Below are 18416 nucleotides of genomic sequence, written 5' to 3' on the forward strand. Positions count from 1 at the left end.
TGGTAAAAGGGAGCAATTGTACTGTACACTGTATTGCAAACTGTCTTACAAACTGCAGTTGAAGCTAATGTAAGGAACAGAAGATAATTTGAGGGATTCTGGGAGCTTGGTAGAAGGGAGCCTTTGCACTCTTATGGCAAAAAGAGTGAGAGAGCTATGTGACATGTAAATGCTGATTACTTGCTGTCCAGTCAGAGCCTATTTAGAAGTCTCCTATAGATCCTCTGACCTCTGTGGATTGCTATTTTCACTCAAACTTTTAAACAAAAGTTGTTGATTAGTGCTGACATAAATTGCACAGTGGCTCTTTCTCACTTTTGTTGCTGGTATCCCTAGCAATGTGCATTTAGGTTCATATAATGCCCTATTGTGTGGTGTACTGTGTATATTAATGAGTAGGCATTCAGTATCTGGTGTGGAAAATTCACAGGGGACCAAGGAATTATTTCTCTCTCTCTTGATCTCTCTCTCTCTCTGCTGGAATTTTCCAATCACTATCAAGTTATAGAAAGGAAGAGACGGGAAGGTATGGGGTAAGGAAAACCTACCCCCTTCCAATCAAAAGTGGCAATTAAGATAAGCTTGTCATTTGTAACTGTACCATGAAATGTCTCAAGTTATATTGGATACCATTCTCTTTGCCTGGAGATTTTCACTCTATAGCTCGACAAACTGTTCCTAAATTAATGTAATTCCTTCGTTTTCCTCTAAGAGGAGTTAAGCTTTTGTCTCTTTGTGCTATTCTAAATTTTGGCTTGGGGGGAGAAAAGAGGGAGATCTAAAATGTGTTTTGCTTTTGAAAGAAATTGCAGTAACCAGTAGTTCTGCTGTCTAAAACCTGTTTGATCAAACTTCTTATTAGTGATGGTGTGCAAACCATCTTCCAATGGATTGTTGACACTAAATCATCTCTAATAATCCCATGAATCTAATTCAATTCCCTGTGGACTTGTTACTGTGCATTCTAGCCATTGAAAACAAAAACAAAACACCTCTTTGGGTGATGGGATGGCCTCACAGCATATCTCAGGGTAGTGTATAGGTATTATTCATAGTAGTTTGCTTCTCATTTCAGTCAAGAAAGGGAAAGATTAGAAAAATCCCAACCGCAAATATCCCAGTGGTATTAAGACATTCTTTGTGGTCCATATGCTGAATTGGTACTTACAATGAAATTTGGTAGTAATAGTGTAGTAGAAAACTTGGATTAATTACCCTGAATTTTCCTATTTTCTCTTTTTCTGCAGTAGTAAATCTGAAGCAGTAGACAGCGAAACAGTAATACGTGCTAGAGGTTTGCCTTGGCAGTCTTCAGATCAAGATATTGCCCGTTTTTTCAAAGGACTCAATATTGCCAAGTAAGAGTGCTAGATCTAGTCTAATTCTGTGTTACTTTGTTTTTATCATCAGTCTTTATTTTGTAAAGTAAGTCCTAGCCTTGTGTGGTCTTCCTCATCTGGGCAGTTCACAAAATTCAGGAAAGGTTTCAACAAAAGATTTTGCCCTACCTTTACTAATTTATTCTTTCTAGTGAGCACTAATGAGTACAACTTGGAGCTATTACCAGCCATCACGTTAGGCAAGATACAATCCCTCTGTATCTGGTTTTGTCATTGATAAAATAGATTATTTCTCACACAGGACTTGTGGTAGAGTGAGGAACTGATCTAGGTTTCCTGACTCCCATTCTTAGGGTTTAGCCTGTAACAAAAATACCCATCTTCACCCTCCTCACAAGACTATGAAGCAAACAAAGCATTTCTTGAACAAGTAAATGAAGAAGAGAGACTTCTTTCATTAGAATATGCACCACAAAGTCACTTGTTGCTATCACTGTGGGTACAAGCTCCGAGTGCAGTAGTCAGGATTCAGTCAAAGATTAATATGAGCTAAATAGGAAAGAATTAATTTGGGACTAATGTTTCAGAATTCTAGTCTAGCTCTTAAGAAGAATAGGCTCGGAAGCCCACAAGTATTATTTGGAAGAAATGTTTGTATAATTCTAACTCACAGATATGCTAATTTAGCATAGCTTCCAACTGATACAATCTAATTTACATATTTATAGGTGAATATATATACTTCATTATGCAGGGGTACCAGCATATTTCCATTTGAAAAAGTGAGGGAAATTCCCAGACACAACACAGTAAGCTGGAGGAGGGAGTTAGCTGTAAATATATATCAGTTAGAAGGTGGAAAATTTTTGAGCAGTTTTATTAATGATGGTAAAGACTAGAAAGCCAGAAGTGGTAAAATAAAGCAAAATTTAAGAAGGGGAAAAATTTGAAAAGACTAGAAATGCAGAGCCAAGGAACCCAGAACAACTTTTCCTCTAGTTCTGCAGCACCTCCGTACTTTCGTTTTCCAATTGGTATACTCTTACCTAGTTTGTAAGATGTGATTTTTCCATTAATAAGTTAACAAAGCTCTGACTAAGTTTTCCTAAAGATTTTGAAATCTTTTTACATTTGGGAAACCTATTCTATTTCTACAGCTTGCATATGAAAGGTAGTAAACCTACAGTATTAGTTTGATACATAGGTTTAATAGAGATTGAATGTGCAATTTAATGCACTGTGGCAGTCATTAGAATGCCCTACAGTACTGTATGTGAGATTTCTGTGTTAGGAGGCTTATACATAGATAACACAACTGTGTATTTAACTATATTTCTCTATTAAGAAGTACATGCCTTTGGGGAACAGTACAGAGTAATTGCCCCGATAAGTTTTTTTGTTTGTTTGTTTTTAATACATGAAGGGGGCCAAGTCAAGTTGATTTATAATGTTCTGGTTAGTTGTTCCTGGGCTATAGCTACAGGGATCAGAATTGAAGTTGTTTGGGTGTACCGTAACTCTACATTTATATACTATTCTCTAAACTTTGCAAGTTTATTTGTTTAACTTGACATTTTTTGGCTTTTTAACTTCCATATTCTTTCAAGGATTTTTCCTAAGTTACCACTATGAATTTACAATTCTAAATCCACCTTTTCAGTTCTTTGTGAATTTACTTCACTTTTTAACTGTACATCAAGCATGTGAAGTTTAAAATGCTTTCTGCCCGTGGGAAGCACTGTAAAGTATTGATGGCATGGTGTGGTAACACTTGCCTCACTGATCTACCAAAGAAGTGTATTGTGTAGCAGAGATGTATGTATGAATGATTTTTGGATCAATAAATGTTGTTGGTGGAAAAACTTTGAAAGTACAGGCTCTTTCTTAAAGCCTGGCCTCTGTATTTTCCTGCTGAATAAGAGTGGGGAATTATGTCAATGATGTATTATAAGGCATTGATGATTCAAGCTTACCTTTTACTTTGGTCCTTGCTTTTTCAGAGGCGGTGTTGCCCTTTGCTTGAATGCTCAAGGAAGGCGAAATGGGGAAGCCCTTGTGCGATTTGTCAACCCTGAACAGAGAGATTTGGCATTGGAAAGACATAAGCATCACATGGGTAGCAGATACATTGAGGTAAAGAACTACAGCATGACAACATATCAGCACTACTATGCTGGGAATGCAGCCAGTTTTAAACTAGTGCAGATGGTTATTCCCCAGTGCAATACTGTACTCTACAGACGTATTACATAACTAGGGGGGAATTGTCTTTCATTAACTGTGGGTGGGATATTCAAAGGAGACAAAGGGAGTTAGGCACACAACTCCTATTGACAGTCACTGGGAACTGAACCTCTGCCCTCACTAGTTGTTTCTGGAAATCCTATCCTTCATTTGAGGTTCAAAAGTTACTTTTGTTGGCTGTTTAAAGCTGGACACCTATAAAAAAATGAGACATTCTGAAGTTCTACAGAGCTCTGGAAAACGTTACTTTTCAGTTTAGTACTGGCCATTGAACGTTTCTCTGTTTGTTCATATATATAACCATTTTCTTGGTTTTAGGTTTACAAAGCAACTGGAGAAGAATTTTTAAAGATTGCTGGAGGTGAGTAATTTTAAGACCAAACCTATTTACTAAAGCGTAATGTTTACGTGGTCTGCTTCTACTCTTCAGGTGGGTGCGAACATCAAGGACTAACAAGGGGCTTTTTCCGTTTGCACTTCAGAAGTTGATAGGGTCAAATACCGGGTGCTTCCCAGCACAAGTGGACAGACACGCGCGAGCTGTGCCCGAGCTGTAGCAGCCCAGCCAAAGAAGCTCAGGTGGCTGCTCGGGCCAAACACACAAGAACAGACCCACCCAAGCTCCAGTGACGCTGCTATTTTTAGTGTGCTAGTTTTAGCAGAGCTTGTGTGTGTGCTGGGAAGCACCATCCCAGTTGCTGTGTGTGTGGACATACCCCTATAATGAGTCCCTCCCTGTGGGGTTACAGACAGAACAGCCCTGATTAATATGGTCCCAGCTGCTCGCTCCCTGCGCTGTATACACACCCTGAGAGGGAGAAGAGAAGCCTCAGTTGTTTCTGCTGTGGGGGATTTCTTGTGTCTTGTATAAGCTCTTGGTTCTCGCTAATGCTAATAGAATTATTTGAAATACTTTCATACGCATTTTGTTTTAAAATGTGGCACTTTTTAAAAAATAGCATACCCAGGAGCATGAAGGCGGGGGAAAGGGAGAGAAGTCTCCAGGCTTGTCAGATGTTTGTTGCTTTAATGCCAGCTACTAATCCTCCTGTCTCATTCTTTAATGGTTTCATGTTGCTCGCCAGCTCTAAGCAACCAGTCAATGTACTCAGGGGTAGCTTCACATCAAGAAGTGGTTACTGAGCAAGTCTCTGGTACCGTGGGCTGTACAGAGCTGGTAGTTTTATCAGGAGATGTCCTTGCAGTTTCCATCCACCTTGGTTTGCTAGGTCCATTTGTGCTGGTTCCTCACGTTTATTTCCTGTCCTGCCAGGCACGTCCAATGAAGTAGCCCAATTCTTGTCCAAGGAGAATCAAGTCATCATCCGGATGAGGGGCCTTCCTTTCACAGCCACTCTGGAGGATGTCTTGGGGTTCTTGGGGACTGAGTGTCCAGTCACAGGAGGGAAAGAGGGACTTCTCTTTGTCAAGTACCCAGATGGCAGACCCACGGGAGATGCATTTGTGTTGTTTTCCTGTGAAGAATATGCACAGAATGCACTTAAAAAGCACAAGGAGATCCTTGGAAAACGTTACATTGAACTCTTCAGGAGCACAGCAGCAGAAGTCCAGCAGGTTGTAACTACTGGCTATGAAACCCAGAAAACTTACCTTTTCCAGTCATCTTCTAGTGTTACCCTGTACTTGTAAATACTGACCTTCACGTTAGGTCTTACAAAAACAGTATAGTGGGAGCAGCTTTTCTATTATATTAATCAAATACCAAGAAGGATATTTTGATTGATTGCATAGTTTTCCACACTTTTGTTGCATTGATTTTTTTTCCTTTAACACCGCCCGTATCATTAAATAGAAATCATCAGATATATTTCTTTTCCTCCGCTTGCCTGACAAGCTTGAGACTGGCTTAATTTTTTAACTTGTATTTTTATATTCAACAGTGGAAACCTAAGGAGTTGGGCTGCTAAAAATCTGCAGCATTTTTCAAAAATTCAGGTGCCTAACCACAGAATTCTTCCACACACTTTATATTCTGTTTACTTTTATAAATAGATTATAAGGGTTGATAAATTATTGATGTTTTACTACATGGTTAATCAATCATTAGAATCTAACAAGTTGTTTATAATCATCTATAACTCCCGCTACTTATAACCCATATATAATGCATACTGCTCATATCTGTAACATGTTTGTAACATCCCATTGTAAATGGTTTATAACAGGGGTGGGGAAACTACGGCCCGGAGCCGCATCCAGCCCTTCAGATGTTTTAATCCGGCCCTCGAGCTCCTGCTGGGGAGCAGGGTCCAGGGCTTGCCCCATTCCGCATGGTTCCCAGAAGCAGCAGCATGTCCCCCCTCCGGCTCCTATGCATTGGGGCAGCCAGGGGGCTCTGCACGCTGCCCCTGCCCCAAGTGCCAGCCCTGCAGCCCCACTGTCTGGGAACCTGCAGAGTCACCTGGCCACGTCTCCACATAGGAGCCAGAGGGGGGACATGCCGTTACTTCTTGGAGCTGCTTGAGGTAAGCACTGCCCAGAGCCTGCGCCCCTGACCTCCTCCAGTGCCCCAACCCCATCCCTGATCCTCCTCCCACCCGCCAGACCCCTTGGTCCCACCCTCCTGCACTCCAGAGTCCGCACCGCCAGCTGGAGCCTTTACCCCCCCCTCCCCAATTTCATGAGCATTCATGGCCCACCATACAATTTCCATACCCAGATGTGGTCCTCAGGCCAAAAAGTTTGCCCACCCCTGGTTTATAAAGAGCTGTAATAGAACTGTAACATGGTGTGTGATTAAAACTCAGGTACAGTCAAGTATCTTGTTAAAATTTTGGTCATTTTAGGGACACCTAGAGTTTTTGAAAAGTGCCTAATAGATTTTTGAAGAATAGGTATTAAATTCTCAATTTCCCAAGAAATAACACCACCCCACCCCCCAACAACCTGCCTTTCCTTTCCTCCCCTACTCCACTTACTTTCTCTCTCTGCCTCTATTCATAGATATCTAGTAATATTTGTAAAAATTAACCCTGGCCCACTTCAATTAACCATCACTTCAGAAAGTAACAACATATCTTGTTACCAGCAAGCTGAGCCTTTGAAATTACCACATTTAAGGAGATAGCACTTCTAGAGATGGCAGACTATCTGTTTTGGGATACTGTATTCATAGACTTTAAGGCCAAAAGAGACCATTATGATCATCTAGTCTGGCCTGCATAACACACAGCATAGAATTTCATCCAGTAATTTCTGCATTTTTTTTTCTGTCCGAGCTATATCGTATGGTATACTCTTGTCCAAGTAAGCAGTGAGGCAAGTGGAAGAATATCTATGCTACATGTTAGTTGCTGGTGTTTATCAACACCACTGTGCCTATAGACATAAGACTAGTCTATTAAATCTGACACAGCTATAGTAAAACCCATTTTGTAAATGAAATGACATTGGCTTGTGGTGTTGGTTATTGTTTACTTTTGGATGTTGTGTCCTTGACGAGGATAATTTCTTTGAGCACCTAAAAACTCAAGTCCTACTATTCCAGTCCCCTTGGCTAAGGAGAACTGCATAGGACCGCATTCATGTTAGATGAATATGCTGCTGCTTGCTTTACCAGAGGGGATCTCTGGTGTGAGGCACTCAGACATTATGCTGATCCAAGGAGCAATAGTACAGTTCTGGGAATTGGAGTCTGGTTGTTCACATGGTGACGGGGAGCCCTAACCATAGAACCAGCTCACTGGCTAGTGTTAAAATAGACAAAATTGCAGTAGTCAAAACAATAACCATCTGATAGCTGAGAAATCTTCCCTTTAGTAATGTGTATATTTAAAGCATTAGACTGCTCCTACTGTTTCTAATGAAGTGCAACAATCTAGGTTGAATCACTGCTGACAAAATTAAAGCCTGCCACTGAAGTTTGCCTCTTATTTGCTGTACCTACCAGTGTAACTTGTTTGTCTGTCCTAACTTATTTTATTACTCATACTCTGTAATTAGCTTTTGAACAATAAGTCCCAACAGCATCTTCTGGCAGTCCAAGGTCTTTCCAATTATCTCTTTCTCTCGCTCTCTATATTTGTCCTTTGGGAGAGATCAGAGAGCAAATAAAATGTTAACAATGGGGGACTGAGAAAGAAGGGTTGTCCACCACCTTTACTGTTCTTTATTCAAGAACTTGCTACGAGAGCATTGACTAAGTAGTAATAATATTTAGCTCTTATGAAGTGCTCTACTATGGAAAGCAGGAGAATAGAACTCTTCTTTATTTAAAAAAAAACACAACTTTTTAAAAGATACATAGCTGTATGTGAACTGGTAATTGTACCAATTTGGGTTTATAAGCAGGCCTGATGTTTTCAGATGCTGCATTTTGGGATCCTGTAACATAAGAAACTATAATCTACTTTTGTCTTTTATTTAATGAGATTGGTAAAAACCTAAATGGACCCTTCTAAATTCAGTTTGTCAGTGGCTCTATTTAGATCTTCCCACTATTTGAAACTAAAGTGTCAAAACAGGGGAGAGGAAGGGTGGGGGTGGGAAAGCTGGGACTATTTTATATATACAACATTTTTTTTGCCTGCTCTGAAACAGTTGGTTATGTTTGAATGTATGCTGAAGACCTATTTGCATCCCAATATGGGATTTTAACTCTTATCCATCCACTTTCGTTTTTTGCCATTAGGTGCTTAACAGATACTTGTCAACACCTCTCATCCCCACTCTTCCAACTCCCATTATTCCTGTCATCCCCCCACCTTACACCATTGCTGCTGGCAGCATCCGTGACTGTGTCCGGCTCCGAGGCCTTCCTTACACAGCTGGCATTGATGACATCCTGGAATTCATGGGAGATGCGACAGCAGATATCAAACCACATGGAGTCCACATGGTCCTTAATCAACAGGTAACAGAACTTTGCAGGGAGGATGGCTAGACTTCTGATTAGAGACCAGGACTAGGAGTCAGACCTGATCTCTCTTCCTGACTCAGATCTTGTGTGACCCTGCAAAAGTAGCTTCTCCTCTTTAATAAAACAGGGATAGTGCTTACTATGATCTTAGCATTGTGAAGCTTTTAATAGCGACCACTGATTCCTGCTGCATGGAGTCAGACATAAGGGTAGCAGGGGAGAGGGTAAAATGAAATCAATGATTCTGAGCTCTACCCCTTCCAGGATTGGAAGGGGATGGAACTGTTATCAGTCGTCATCTACTCTGCACTGGTGGCTATCTTTAAATCTTCTCCCACAAGTAGGTCCAGTGCTGTGGGAAACACAGAGGGTAGGAATGAGTCTCTTTAAATAGCGTCCCTGCTTAGAGGCTGGGTTCACTGAACCGCAGTGAGAACAGGCAGCCTGGTCTGGCTGCCTGAGCAGCAGCTGCACAAGATGGAACAGCAAGCGGCTTTGCCCTGTTCCAGGGAGTTATCCTAATATCTGTACTTTTGGGTGTGGTCCACAGGAAGCCCTTGCTTTTGTAGAGCAGCTAAATTGGGACTGGTTTGAAGATTAAATCTTAGCTTTTGTGAAACATTTTGGAAGGAGAACATTTCTAGTTTGGTTTGAAAAGTCTCAATATTTTTGGAGGGGTTTGATGAAAAATTCAAAATGGCAAAGTATTCATTTCTAATTTAAAAATTCTGTTCGTTTTTTGGGTTCATTTTAGAGGTTTACGTTTTGTCTTCCCCTCCAGCTTCTTCCTTTTTTTTTGTAGTAGCCGAAAACTGGAAGAATATTTTTTAAATGGGGGTCTTACTTCCTCCCCCTTTTTTTCTACTAAAGGGGAGGGAATATGGGAGGGAGAGACACACACCCCTAAAAATCAAAATTGAGCAAACTTTCATTTTGTTAACAAAAATTTGTTGAAAAATATTTTTTTTTAATCAAAACAAATTATCATTTGTTTGAAGAGCCATTTTTCATCAGGGTTTTTTTTCCCTGTCTCTGAGAACAGCCATGGTGTTTTATGCTCTGGGAAGTCGATCTTAGCATGATCTGTTCCCGATTCCACAGGGACGACCGTCAGGTGATGCTTTTATCCAAATGAAATCATCTGATAGAGCCTTTTTGGTGGCCCAGAAGTGTCACAAGAAAATGATGAAGGACCGCTATGTGGAAGTGTTCCAGTGTTCAGGAGAGGAGATGAACTTTGTTTTAATGGGTGGCACTTTAAATCGTAGTGGCTTATCCCCACCGCCATGTAAGTTACCATGTAAGTCTCCAATTCTTCTGCTCTCTGCTGCTAAAGGCTGATATGTGGTAGGTGCTCAAGCTCTGTGGCCTTTCACCTTTTTGACTTGGGTTTTGCCATGATCAATAATCATCCATCTGTATATAGCTGAGATTGGAAGTTGTTCCCTTGGGCAATAATGGGAGTGATTGAAGCATTTTTATTATGTTTTCGGTGGTGAATAGATGTCAGAGATGCCTTGCCAGTGAATATGTTGTGCACTTTTGCTTTTATGGGTGTACTGTTCTTCTGAGCTCTGCAGTAGACTTGCCTGTAGTGAAACCTGTTTGGAATTGGATTATTTTGTTTTCAAATTGAAAGAAATTCTTTACTATAGCTGCCAGTGAATGTTCTTGCTATTCTGCCTCTGAGCATTGAGAAGGTGCTACTCTTGGGGATAGCTTGTTTTTGAAGGAAACATCCATTGGGATACATTTCTAATGGAGTGGGGGTGGTAAAATTGGATGGATTTTACTGGCTGTCATCTGTGAACAGTGTTACTATCCCTACTGTGTACTGAACACTTCCAGCAAATAACAATAATTTGTCTCTTTCTTAAATTATAATCATTGTAGCATTTATATATTCTTAACATTTGGGACTTTACTGTGGGCTGATGATTTCCATTCAAACTTGTTTGATTACCCAATCACAATGCGGATAGTGGTGTATGTTTTCATTAAAATATAGATGGCCAAATTTTCCAAAAAAGCTAGGTGTGCAGTCGCATGCTGAATCTTCATATGAAAAACAGGTATCTGGGCATGCAAATGAATCTAATTAGCCATTTGTATTTACAATATCCTGATATGCTCATCAGGTTGCAGTAGTTGCATGCAGACTGTTGGTTGAGAATTGAAGGTACACTTGTGTACCTAACTTCTTTGAAAATCTGTCCCACAGAGAGCAACTTCTGCTAGAAGGAAAAGAAAGTATAAGTGTGCGCACATGTGCGGCCAATGCCCTGCATTATCTATTCATGCGGCTTCATACTTTCTTTGACTAACTGTGCAGCTTCCTAGTATCCATTTTAATATGGCTGAGGCTACTCCTCTTCATGCTCTCGGTAGGTATTGTTTATCCAAGTATCCCAGAAATCCTGTTGTTCCTGTTGACATGATAGGTGTCTCCACTGAGAGAGGGTTTAGGCAGACGGGTGAGCTTTAGTTCATTGTGGTCAGATGCTCTTAGCATGGATAGTAATCACGTTGGAATAAATAATTCTTCTCCCATCTTGTTCCCACCCCAGGCCAATTCCTGTTTTGATTGGTCTGTTTTTCTGGTTTTTTGTTTAGGTCTTTCTCCACCAGCGTACGCTGCTTTCCAAACAGCCGCAGCAGTGATCCCAGCAGAAGCGGCACTTTACCAGCCACAAGCCCTGTTATCAACAACCAGGACTCCCCAGGCTTCTGCGGCTGCCCCTCCAACTGTTACCTACTACCCGGCTCAAGCTGCCCAGCTTTATATGAACTACACAGCTTACTACCCCAGGTACCGTGGGGCTTGGTTGCCTTCTGCTGCTGAACCTCAGAATCCATTTCTTTATACAAGGAAACTCTTGTGTCACCCATGCAGACCTTTAGTTTGTGTTTCTGATCTTGACAGTCCTGAGAGTTGCTGATGTTTATCAACAGGGGCAATGATGGCCTAGGGGGCTTCATCTAGGCCTCTTAATGGGGCTTAGCCTTTGCTGGAGGGGATCAAGCCTCCTTCAGGCAAGCAAGGATGTTTTAGACACTAGGTATGTCTACAGTGCTGTGTGAGGTGTGATTGCAACTCAGTAGTCATACTGGTGCTAGCTTTAATCTAGCTAGCGTGGCTAAAAATGGCATTGAACACATGCTGGCAGAGCCTTCAGCATGCGCTGTACAAGCCCAGAATCCTGGGTACGTACTCGTCTTCGTAGCCCCTTCCGGTGTCCATGACACCTCGTCTCATGGCTATTTTTAGCCGTGCCTGCTGGGGGTATGCCTACACAAGCTGCAATACCATCTCCAGTTGCATTTGTAGACATACCTATTGCCTGTTTTTTAAATAGTCAGCTTATTGTACTGGGAAGAGCCATTATCTGCTAGCCTGGTGGTTTAGAACTACTGATTTGTATTTACTCTGATGTAGCACTTTGTAGGTTTGCAGTAGGGTTGGAAATGAAGAGCATTCAGGAGCTCTTCCCCCAAGCTAATATTGAAACTTCAGTGAAACTGACCCATCTCAAACCTTTCTCCTACCCCAAGCCCTAAAGCCACCCATTGGTCACTGATAACCATTCTGCTTCGCTCTTTCCTTTTCAGTCCTCCGGTATCGCCTACCACGGTGGGGTATATTGCAGCTCCTCCTGCAGCGGTAGCAGCTGCTGCCTCAGCCACACACACTCCAATGCTGCCCCAGCCTGGAGCTTTAGTTCGTATGCAGGGCTTGCCTTATAACACAGGAATGAAGGAAATTCTCAGTTTCTTCCAGGGATACCAGGTTAGTGTCCAGTCCCTCTCCTCAACATCTACCTTTCTGTGACTTGGACTTCTGATAGCTATTGTTCTGTGTCAATCTTACTAAATCTTTGCTTTGAGGAAAAAGAGGAAGGGACCTGCTGGCTATGCATTCGTTGTCGTATGGGCCATGTCTGCACTGCACACCACTGATGGTGGGGGTGGGGGGAGTAGGGTGCAGGTAGCTACACGCCGCAGTGAAAAGCCTGCTGAGTCCACACTGCGGTTTGTAGTTAGTTACATGTGCCAATAAAAGGCTCGGGCAGAGGGGAGGCAACCGGGAGCTATTGGAAACTTTCTCCACTGCCAGAGCCTTTACTCACCACCGTAGCCTTTCCCTGCAGTGCAGAAAGGCTCTGGCAGCAGGGAAATAGCACCACACTACACTACTAAAAATAGCAATATAGATTGGGGGAGGCACTGCTTGGGTACATAGAGAGCCAGGTAGTGTACTTACGTGGAGGGTTTAGGTGTGTCTTTACTTGCCTAAGCAGTGCCTCACCATCTACACCACTGTTTATACCCAGGCTGGGGGGGCATGTATGTACTTACACACTGCTGTAAGGAGTGTGCAGTGCAGATATACCCAGGGTCAGCCAATGGTGGTGTGTTGTGTCATGAGTAAGTCAAGTTTTACAATAAGCACATCCCAAAATATATTTATGGAAATTTCATTTTTGTTAATTATAGTAATTCTGATTTTTCTCTTCAAACGTTAGACGCGTGACCTAGCGGTCAGGAGCACAGGTGTGAATGATAATTTCAGCATTGAAAGGCTCGTTCTGTGACTTGCGTGGGGAGGAATTGAGATGCATCTGTGAAATGAGGGTGGTACCAATGTATCTACCTACTTCAGAGGCATTTTACAAGGCCTAACTAATTCCAGTCAACAGCAAAATATATCCTCCAAACCATGTTTTACCTTGAACAAATGCTCTAGACACCATCAGCAGTTAGCTAAATAATTATCACATGAACTGAATTCCAGTTAATAGGCAAGTGAGCATCAATTTACCATATATTTTTTTTAAAGATAAAGAAACTGATCTGCATCCATAGGATATCCATTTATTTGAATGTGTAGATTAGTCCTCCCCTGCATATTCCTGCACAGATATCAGATGAGCTTTGTTGATACACCTGCTATTTAAATCTATCTTCTGTAACTGAACACTTGCAAAGGCAAAAATAACATTGTTTAGGAGATAATTTAATGTCTGTGAATAGCAATAAATGGTACAGATTCCATCCGTTTGATAGTAGGGATTAAATTGTACTGAAACATTGGAAAAATGTAAAACTTGATGTAAGTTACATTTAGGCCTCAAGCTACCATCTGTGTGGCTTATAAATAGTAAGTAAATGAGACTGTCCAGCCATACCAGCCGTGTTGCTGACTTTTACGCTCCTTTAGAGACTGCAATGCAGATGGGGTTTTTTGGTTTTGGGTTTTTGGGTTTTTTTTTCTCTTTGTGGGTAGTGGCAAACTTCAGGCAAGGAAAACACTCAGAATAAGGAGACCATCATTGTACGTTAATTTCTCCAAGATTCTTATAGGTCTATAGTAGACTTTGTTTTGTAATGCATGATATCAGCCATGTGATCTTGTCTGGGCCAGAGAAAACACTTAGCTATATATCTTAGGAGCTATTTCTCTGATAATTAGGGTGGAAAGAAAACCAAGTTGTCTTTGGTGTTGTTGAAATCATATTGCTCTGGTCTTGCCAATTCAGAAAGAATTTTGCACAGTTTGGGGAATTAATGGCTTCAAAATCACAAAACTCTTGGGTAAATTTTGTGTAAATTCTGCTAAGAAATTCATCTTACTGTTTTTCTAATCAGCTGTGTTTTTCGCTTTGTCTGAGAAATTTTCTTCTAAGGAGAAGTTCAAACTGAAGTGATGTGTACCTGTTTTTTCAGATGTGACCGTGACTCTTCAGCTACTACTACTTCATTTCTATTGATTTTAATTAACTTTTTAAAACTAAATTTATTTTTATTTTTCATTTTTTCCCTGCTAGCTTTTAACATGAGATTTTATTTTGAGAATGTAGAATTATGTCCTGCATCAAAACCTCAGGTGGAAAAGTAACAAGAAAATATGTGAAATTAGACCTGCCCCCATCCGTGGATGGGACTGCACAGGGAATTGTTCGTGGATCAGTGAACTTTCCACTTCTGATAGCTGGGTGTTATTAACTAAATCTTATATTTATCGTATACAGGTTTCAGTTCTGTTGCTTAATTTGCCCCTTTCCATCACCTTAAATGGAAGGTAGTTTAAAGTGTGTGTGTGTGTGTGTGGCACATTTAAAAATTTTAAATGTATAGGAATGTGTTTATGAATCAGAACTAGATGTATACTCCTACTTTAACCTGTTCCCTGGTCACAAGAAATAAATACCTACCCTACTCCACCCAAAAATACTTTTAAAAGTGAAGCTTAGTCATGACATTTAAGGAGCTGGTTGCAAGTGTGTTTTTCATCACTTGCCCAGTTGAATTATCTTTCTTAGAGTTTATGAGGTGAGGAACACAGCAAGATATTTAAAAGTTTATGCATTTTACTGTCATTGGCTACTGCTGATCAAAGAGTGACTGATTTAATTAAGTCTTTAGAAGATGCTGCCTTGAGTAGATCAGGGTTTAGAGTCTTGTAAAGGAGCTGAGAAAGCACTACATGATACATGTGCTAGTCCAGGGTTTTTTTAATTTACACACGCCCATGCACACATTCACTCCTGCAATAATCTGGAAAAATACTTTTGTAAGTAAAAGGTCTGATGACTTATTGTGTTGGGACAGTATTTTGTCTCTGGTAAGAAAATCTAATGTTATCTCCTCCCTCCCTCCCCCACTCCCCCATTTCTTCTCTTTCTACTGCTACCCAGAGGATGTATTGAACGATGCTTCTGGTCCTTTATAAAGTGAGCCCTTGTTAACCACCATTGGCATGGGTATGATCTTAATCCCTTTGTGAAAATAATTGAAGTTGATTTTCAGTGGACACGGAAATTGGATCTGAGATGCTGAGAACAAAGGGTGATTTTTATCTTTTGTGTATTCCTGTCTGAAAGGGATGAATTAAGTTTTATTTATTTTCTGCTGTTTCCTTGTCTGAATCTCTTTGGTCTTCAAGGGCTTCATGTACTGCATGTATGCACACGTTGCTACTTAACTGAAAGCAGCTTTCACACCAGACCTGCCTCCTAACAGAGATACTCTTGGCTTACCATGTGCTTGAACAAGCTGGTCTCAACATCAGTACATGCTTCCAACAGTAGATAGTGTTAAAATTATAATTCAATATTTTCATCAGTTTGGCTATCAGTATTGGCTTAATCCTTACAGCACCATCAGATGCTCCTATGATTTTTTTAATTAAGTTAAGAATTCCTCCATCACAGTTAAACATTCATGATGCTTTCAGTTAACCTCACAAAAAAAATCTACAGAGCAGTTAATATAATTGTCTTTGGAGATGCTTGAAAAAACCCTCTCTCTTGTACTGCAACGTGCAATACGCTTGTGAACGTTTAACGTTCAATGCTAGCACGTTACCATCCAATAATTCATGATGTAGCTTCTAATTATTGTATTGCAGCGAATCCTGGGAGATCCCATCATAGCCCAGGAGGCCACTGTGCTAAGCATTGTACAGATAACAAAAAGATGGTCTCTACCACAGATAGCTACAGTCTAAGACTGTCTACTCTAGCACTTCTGTTGGCAAAACTTTTGTTGGTGAGAGGCATGAAAAAAAAATACCCCTCTGACTGACATAAGTTTCACTGACACAAGAGCCAGTGTGGACAACGCTATGCTGCAGCACTATCAGCTGCGCCGCTGTAAGGTCTGTAGTGTAGACATAGCCTAAGTATAAGACAAGAAACAATAGGAGGATCTAGAAAGACAGATGGGGAAACACAAGGAAATAATGAGACCATACAGGTCAACATGATTGGCAGTGGTCTCCACACATCAGCTCCCTAATCATTTGTTAAAATTTTTGGAGGGATTTGAAGGAGGACTATGAGTCAGTCTGGATATTTACTGCGAGCTCCTATCCTAACTTGAAAATCGTCTATTTCAAGGAGAACTGGATTTCTGGAATTTATTTTTAATAATAAAAATCCGCTTTTCAGCTCCTGAAACTGTGTCTCTGTCAGGGAGAAGGAATAGGGGAAACCTAGGTGGTTGATTATATTCAGCACTAGCAAATTGTACAGTTAGGTCACTGCAGCAGAACACTCTAAACACTATTAAAGCTGAGAGGAATTAAGTAAATGGTAAGTGAATGATTTGGAGAACAGCCATCAGCACTTGCAGACACACAGTGATGTTTTTATGCAAGGATAAATACATACCAAGTAAGCAAAGGTACTTTTTGCCGCTATTTCTTTAGTTATTTTATGTAACATGTACTTGCTAAATCTGCTGTGTGTTGTACACTTTATCCTTACATTTGCTTAGTGGTTAATTAGTCTTCTCATGCTCACTAACTGAACCAATGAGATTAAGGGGAATGTTCCAAGACTCCAAGAATAATCCAAGCTTTTGATGTTTGCTACTTTCATAAGAGTGTGTGTGCCGTTAATAGAATTGTGATACTCTGGAACAGAAAGCAGATTTATCAACCCAGTTAGTCTGGATGTCAGTGTAGTCCTGTTCACTCAAGCATTGTGTTTCATTCAGAACTACAGTCAGAAATGATATGAGCTGGGAAGACTGAATTTGAGGGATTGCAGTCAACATTTGAAACTTGCTTAAAGCTTGTGAGAGTTTTAGTCCCTACTTGCTGAAACAGGGCCAGGGTGGAAACCTGGTGCCTGTTTTACTGTTTTTATATGGGATAGGTTTAAAATAAAATGAATATCATTTAAACCTATACTGGGTTTATGTATACCATTCCTCATATGTAGCTATAGAGGGTTTTGCAATGTATTTATTCTCTGACTCTTCATAGACACAGAATTCAAGGCTAAGTGCTTTTTTAAAAAAAGCGGTAATGAGGAGGTGGGGGAAATGGACGAATGGCAAAATTCCAAGAGCTTTAACAACTCCTCTCTCTCTAATACCAGGACAGCAGACTTCACTGTTGCTGACTTCCCCTGGATTAAGCTTTGCCTGAAATGTATTTTTGAACAAAGAAAGTATTCTCTGTTTTCTATGGGTCCTTTTTGAAATCTGACACCTTTCACAGTCCTAGGGGGGGATAGCTTCTTCATCCATGTCTGTTGCATCCTCTAGCTGCCAATTCTAGTCACAACACCTTCTGGGGTGGGGGTGGGAGGGAGTAGTGTGGGGGGGGGGGAGTGGGAGATAGTTTCACTTAGCATAGCTTTGCAGGCAAGCTAGCAAGCAGTAGACAATATTGTATGACTTTTCCCCCTCTAAAATGGAACACAGTCATAGCTCACAGACATGTACTGCTTTGGTTCTGAATTTAGATTGATCTTTCAGTTGGAAGCACTGCCCGCAAGGAGAGAACCTCTCTAAAAATTGGGATAGTAAATTTTGCTGTTTACCATTGCTGTCAACTAGCTGTTTGTCACACTTTAAGCAATACAGTTAAATGGCACCACTATTGTGATGGGATGTAATTGGAATGATACAGGTCCCTCCTTTACTACCTCTTCCACCAAACATTTAAGATTGTCTCTGCTGCTGTATTATGGCACTTTGCTTCAAGACCAAATACATCTAGACTGAATCAGTCTCAGTCACTTAGGGATTCCTCCCCTCCCTAGGACCTATTCTCTGGTGTGGGCTCACATTTTCAGAGGAGGCTTTCCTAGCAAACTCTTCTGATGACTAGCCCAGTAAATCCAGAATAGAATTGCTGCAGCTGCATCCCTGAAGTGGCCATTTTGCCTCGAAAGGCTGCAAGTTGTACCTCCTTTCTAGCTGGAAACTATTCTTAGCTCCTATTATGTTTCCCCTTAATTTCCCTATTCCCTTAGGGCTTAACTAAAATCAGTTTCTAAACCATTTAGTTAAACCAATGAACAAACCGTGTGTAGCCAAGCCCTTATTCCTGTTTAGGTGGTAGATACTCGCAGAGGCACTAACATAGGGTGAGGGGAGAATGGAATTCGGTAGGGCTAGTAACGTGGTGAGAGGAGTGCACTAACTTTTTGCTTCTAAAG

General features: G+C 40.9%; 1 protein-coding gene across 9 annotated transcripts in view; it reads left to right on the forward strand.

Annotated features, from left to right (window-relative positions):
• Positions 1 to 18416, forward strand: part of ESRP2 (epithelial splicing regulatory protein 2) — a 112351-nt gene that overhangs the window by 32201 nt on the left and 61734 nt on the right. For 7 of the 9 annotated variants that reach the window (XM_084644229.1, XM_084644233.1, XM_084644236.1 and 4 more), the window contains exons 8-15: positions 1248 to 1358; positions 3341 to 3473; positions 3903 to 3945; positions 4858 to 5159; positions 8236 to 8457; positions 9565 to 9763; positions 11077 to 11272; positions 12073 to 12250. In XM_084644229.1, coding sequence (XP_084500355.1) covers positions 1248 to 1358; positions 3341 to 3473; positions 3903 to 3945; positions 4858 to 5159; positions 8236 to 8457; positions 9565 to 9763; positions 11077 to 11272; positions 12073 to 12250 — 1384 coding nt within the window. The remainder of the gene's footprint in view (positions 1 to 1247; positions 1359 to 3340; positions 3474 to 3902; positions 3946 to 4857; positions 5160 to 8235; positions 8458 to 9564; positions 9764 to 11076; positions 11273 to 12072; positions 12251 to 18416) is intronic. The other 2 variants (XM_084644231.1, XM_084644235.1) reach the window with 1 other exon arrangement.

The sequence above is a fragment of the Lepidochelys olivacea genome (genome assembly GCF_965140295.1).
Source record: "Lepidochelys olivacea isolate rLepOli2 genome assembly, chromosome: 12".
NCBI classification, from domain to species: Eukaryota; Metazoa; Chordata; order Testudines; family Cheloniidae; genus Lepidochelys; species Lepidochelys olivacea.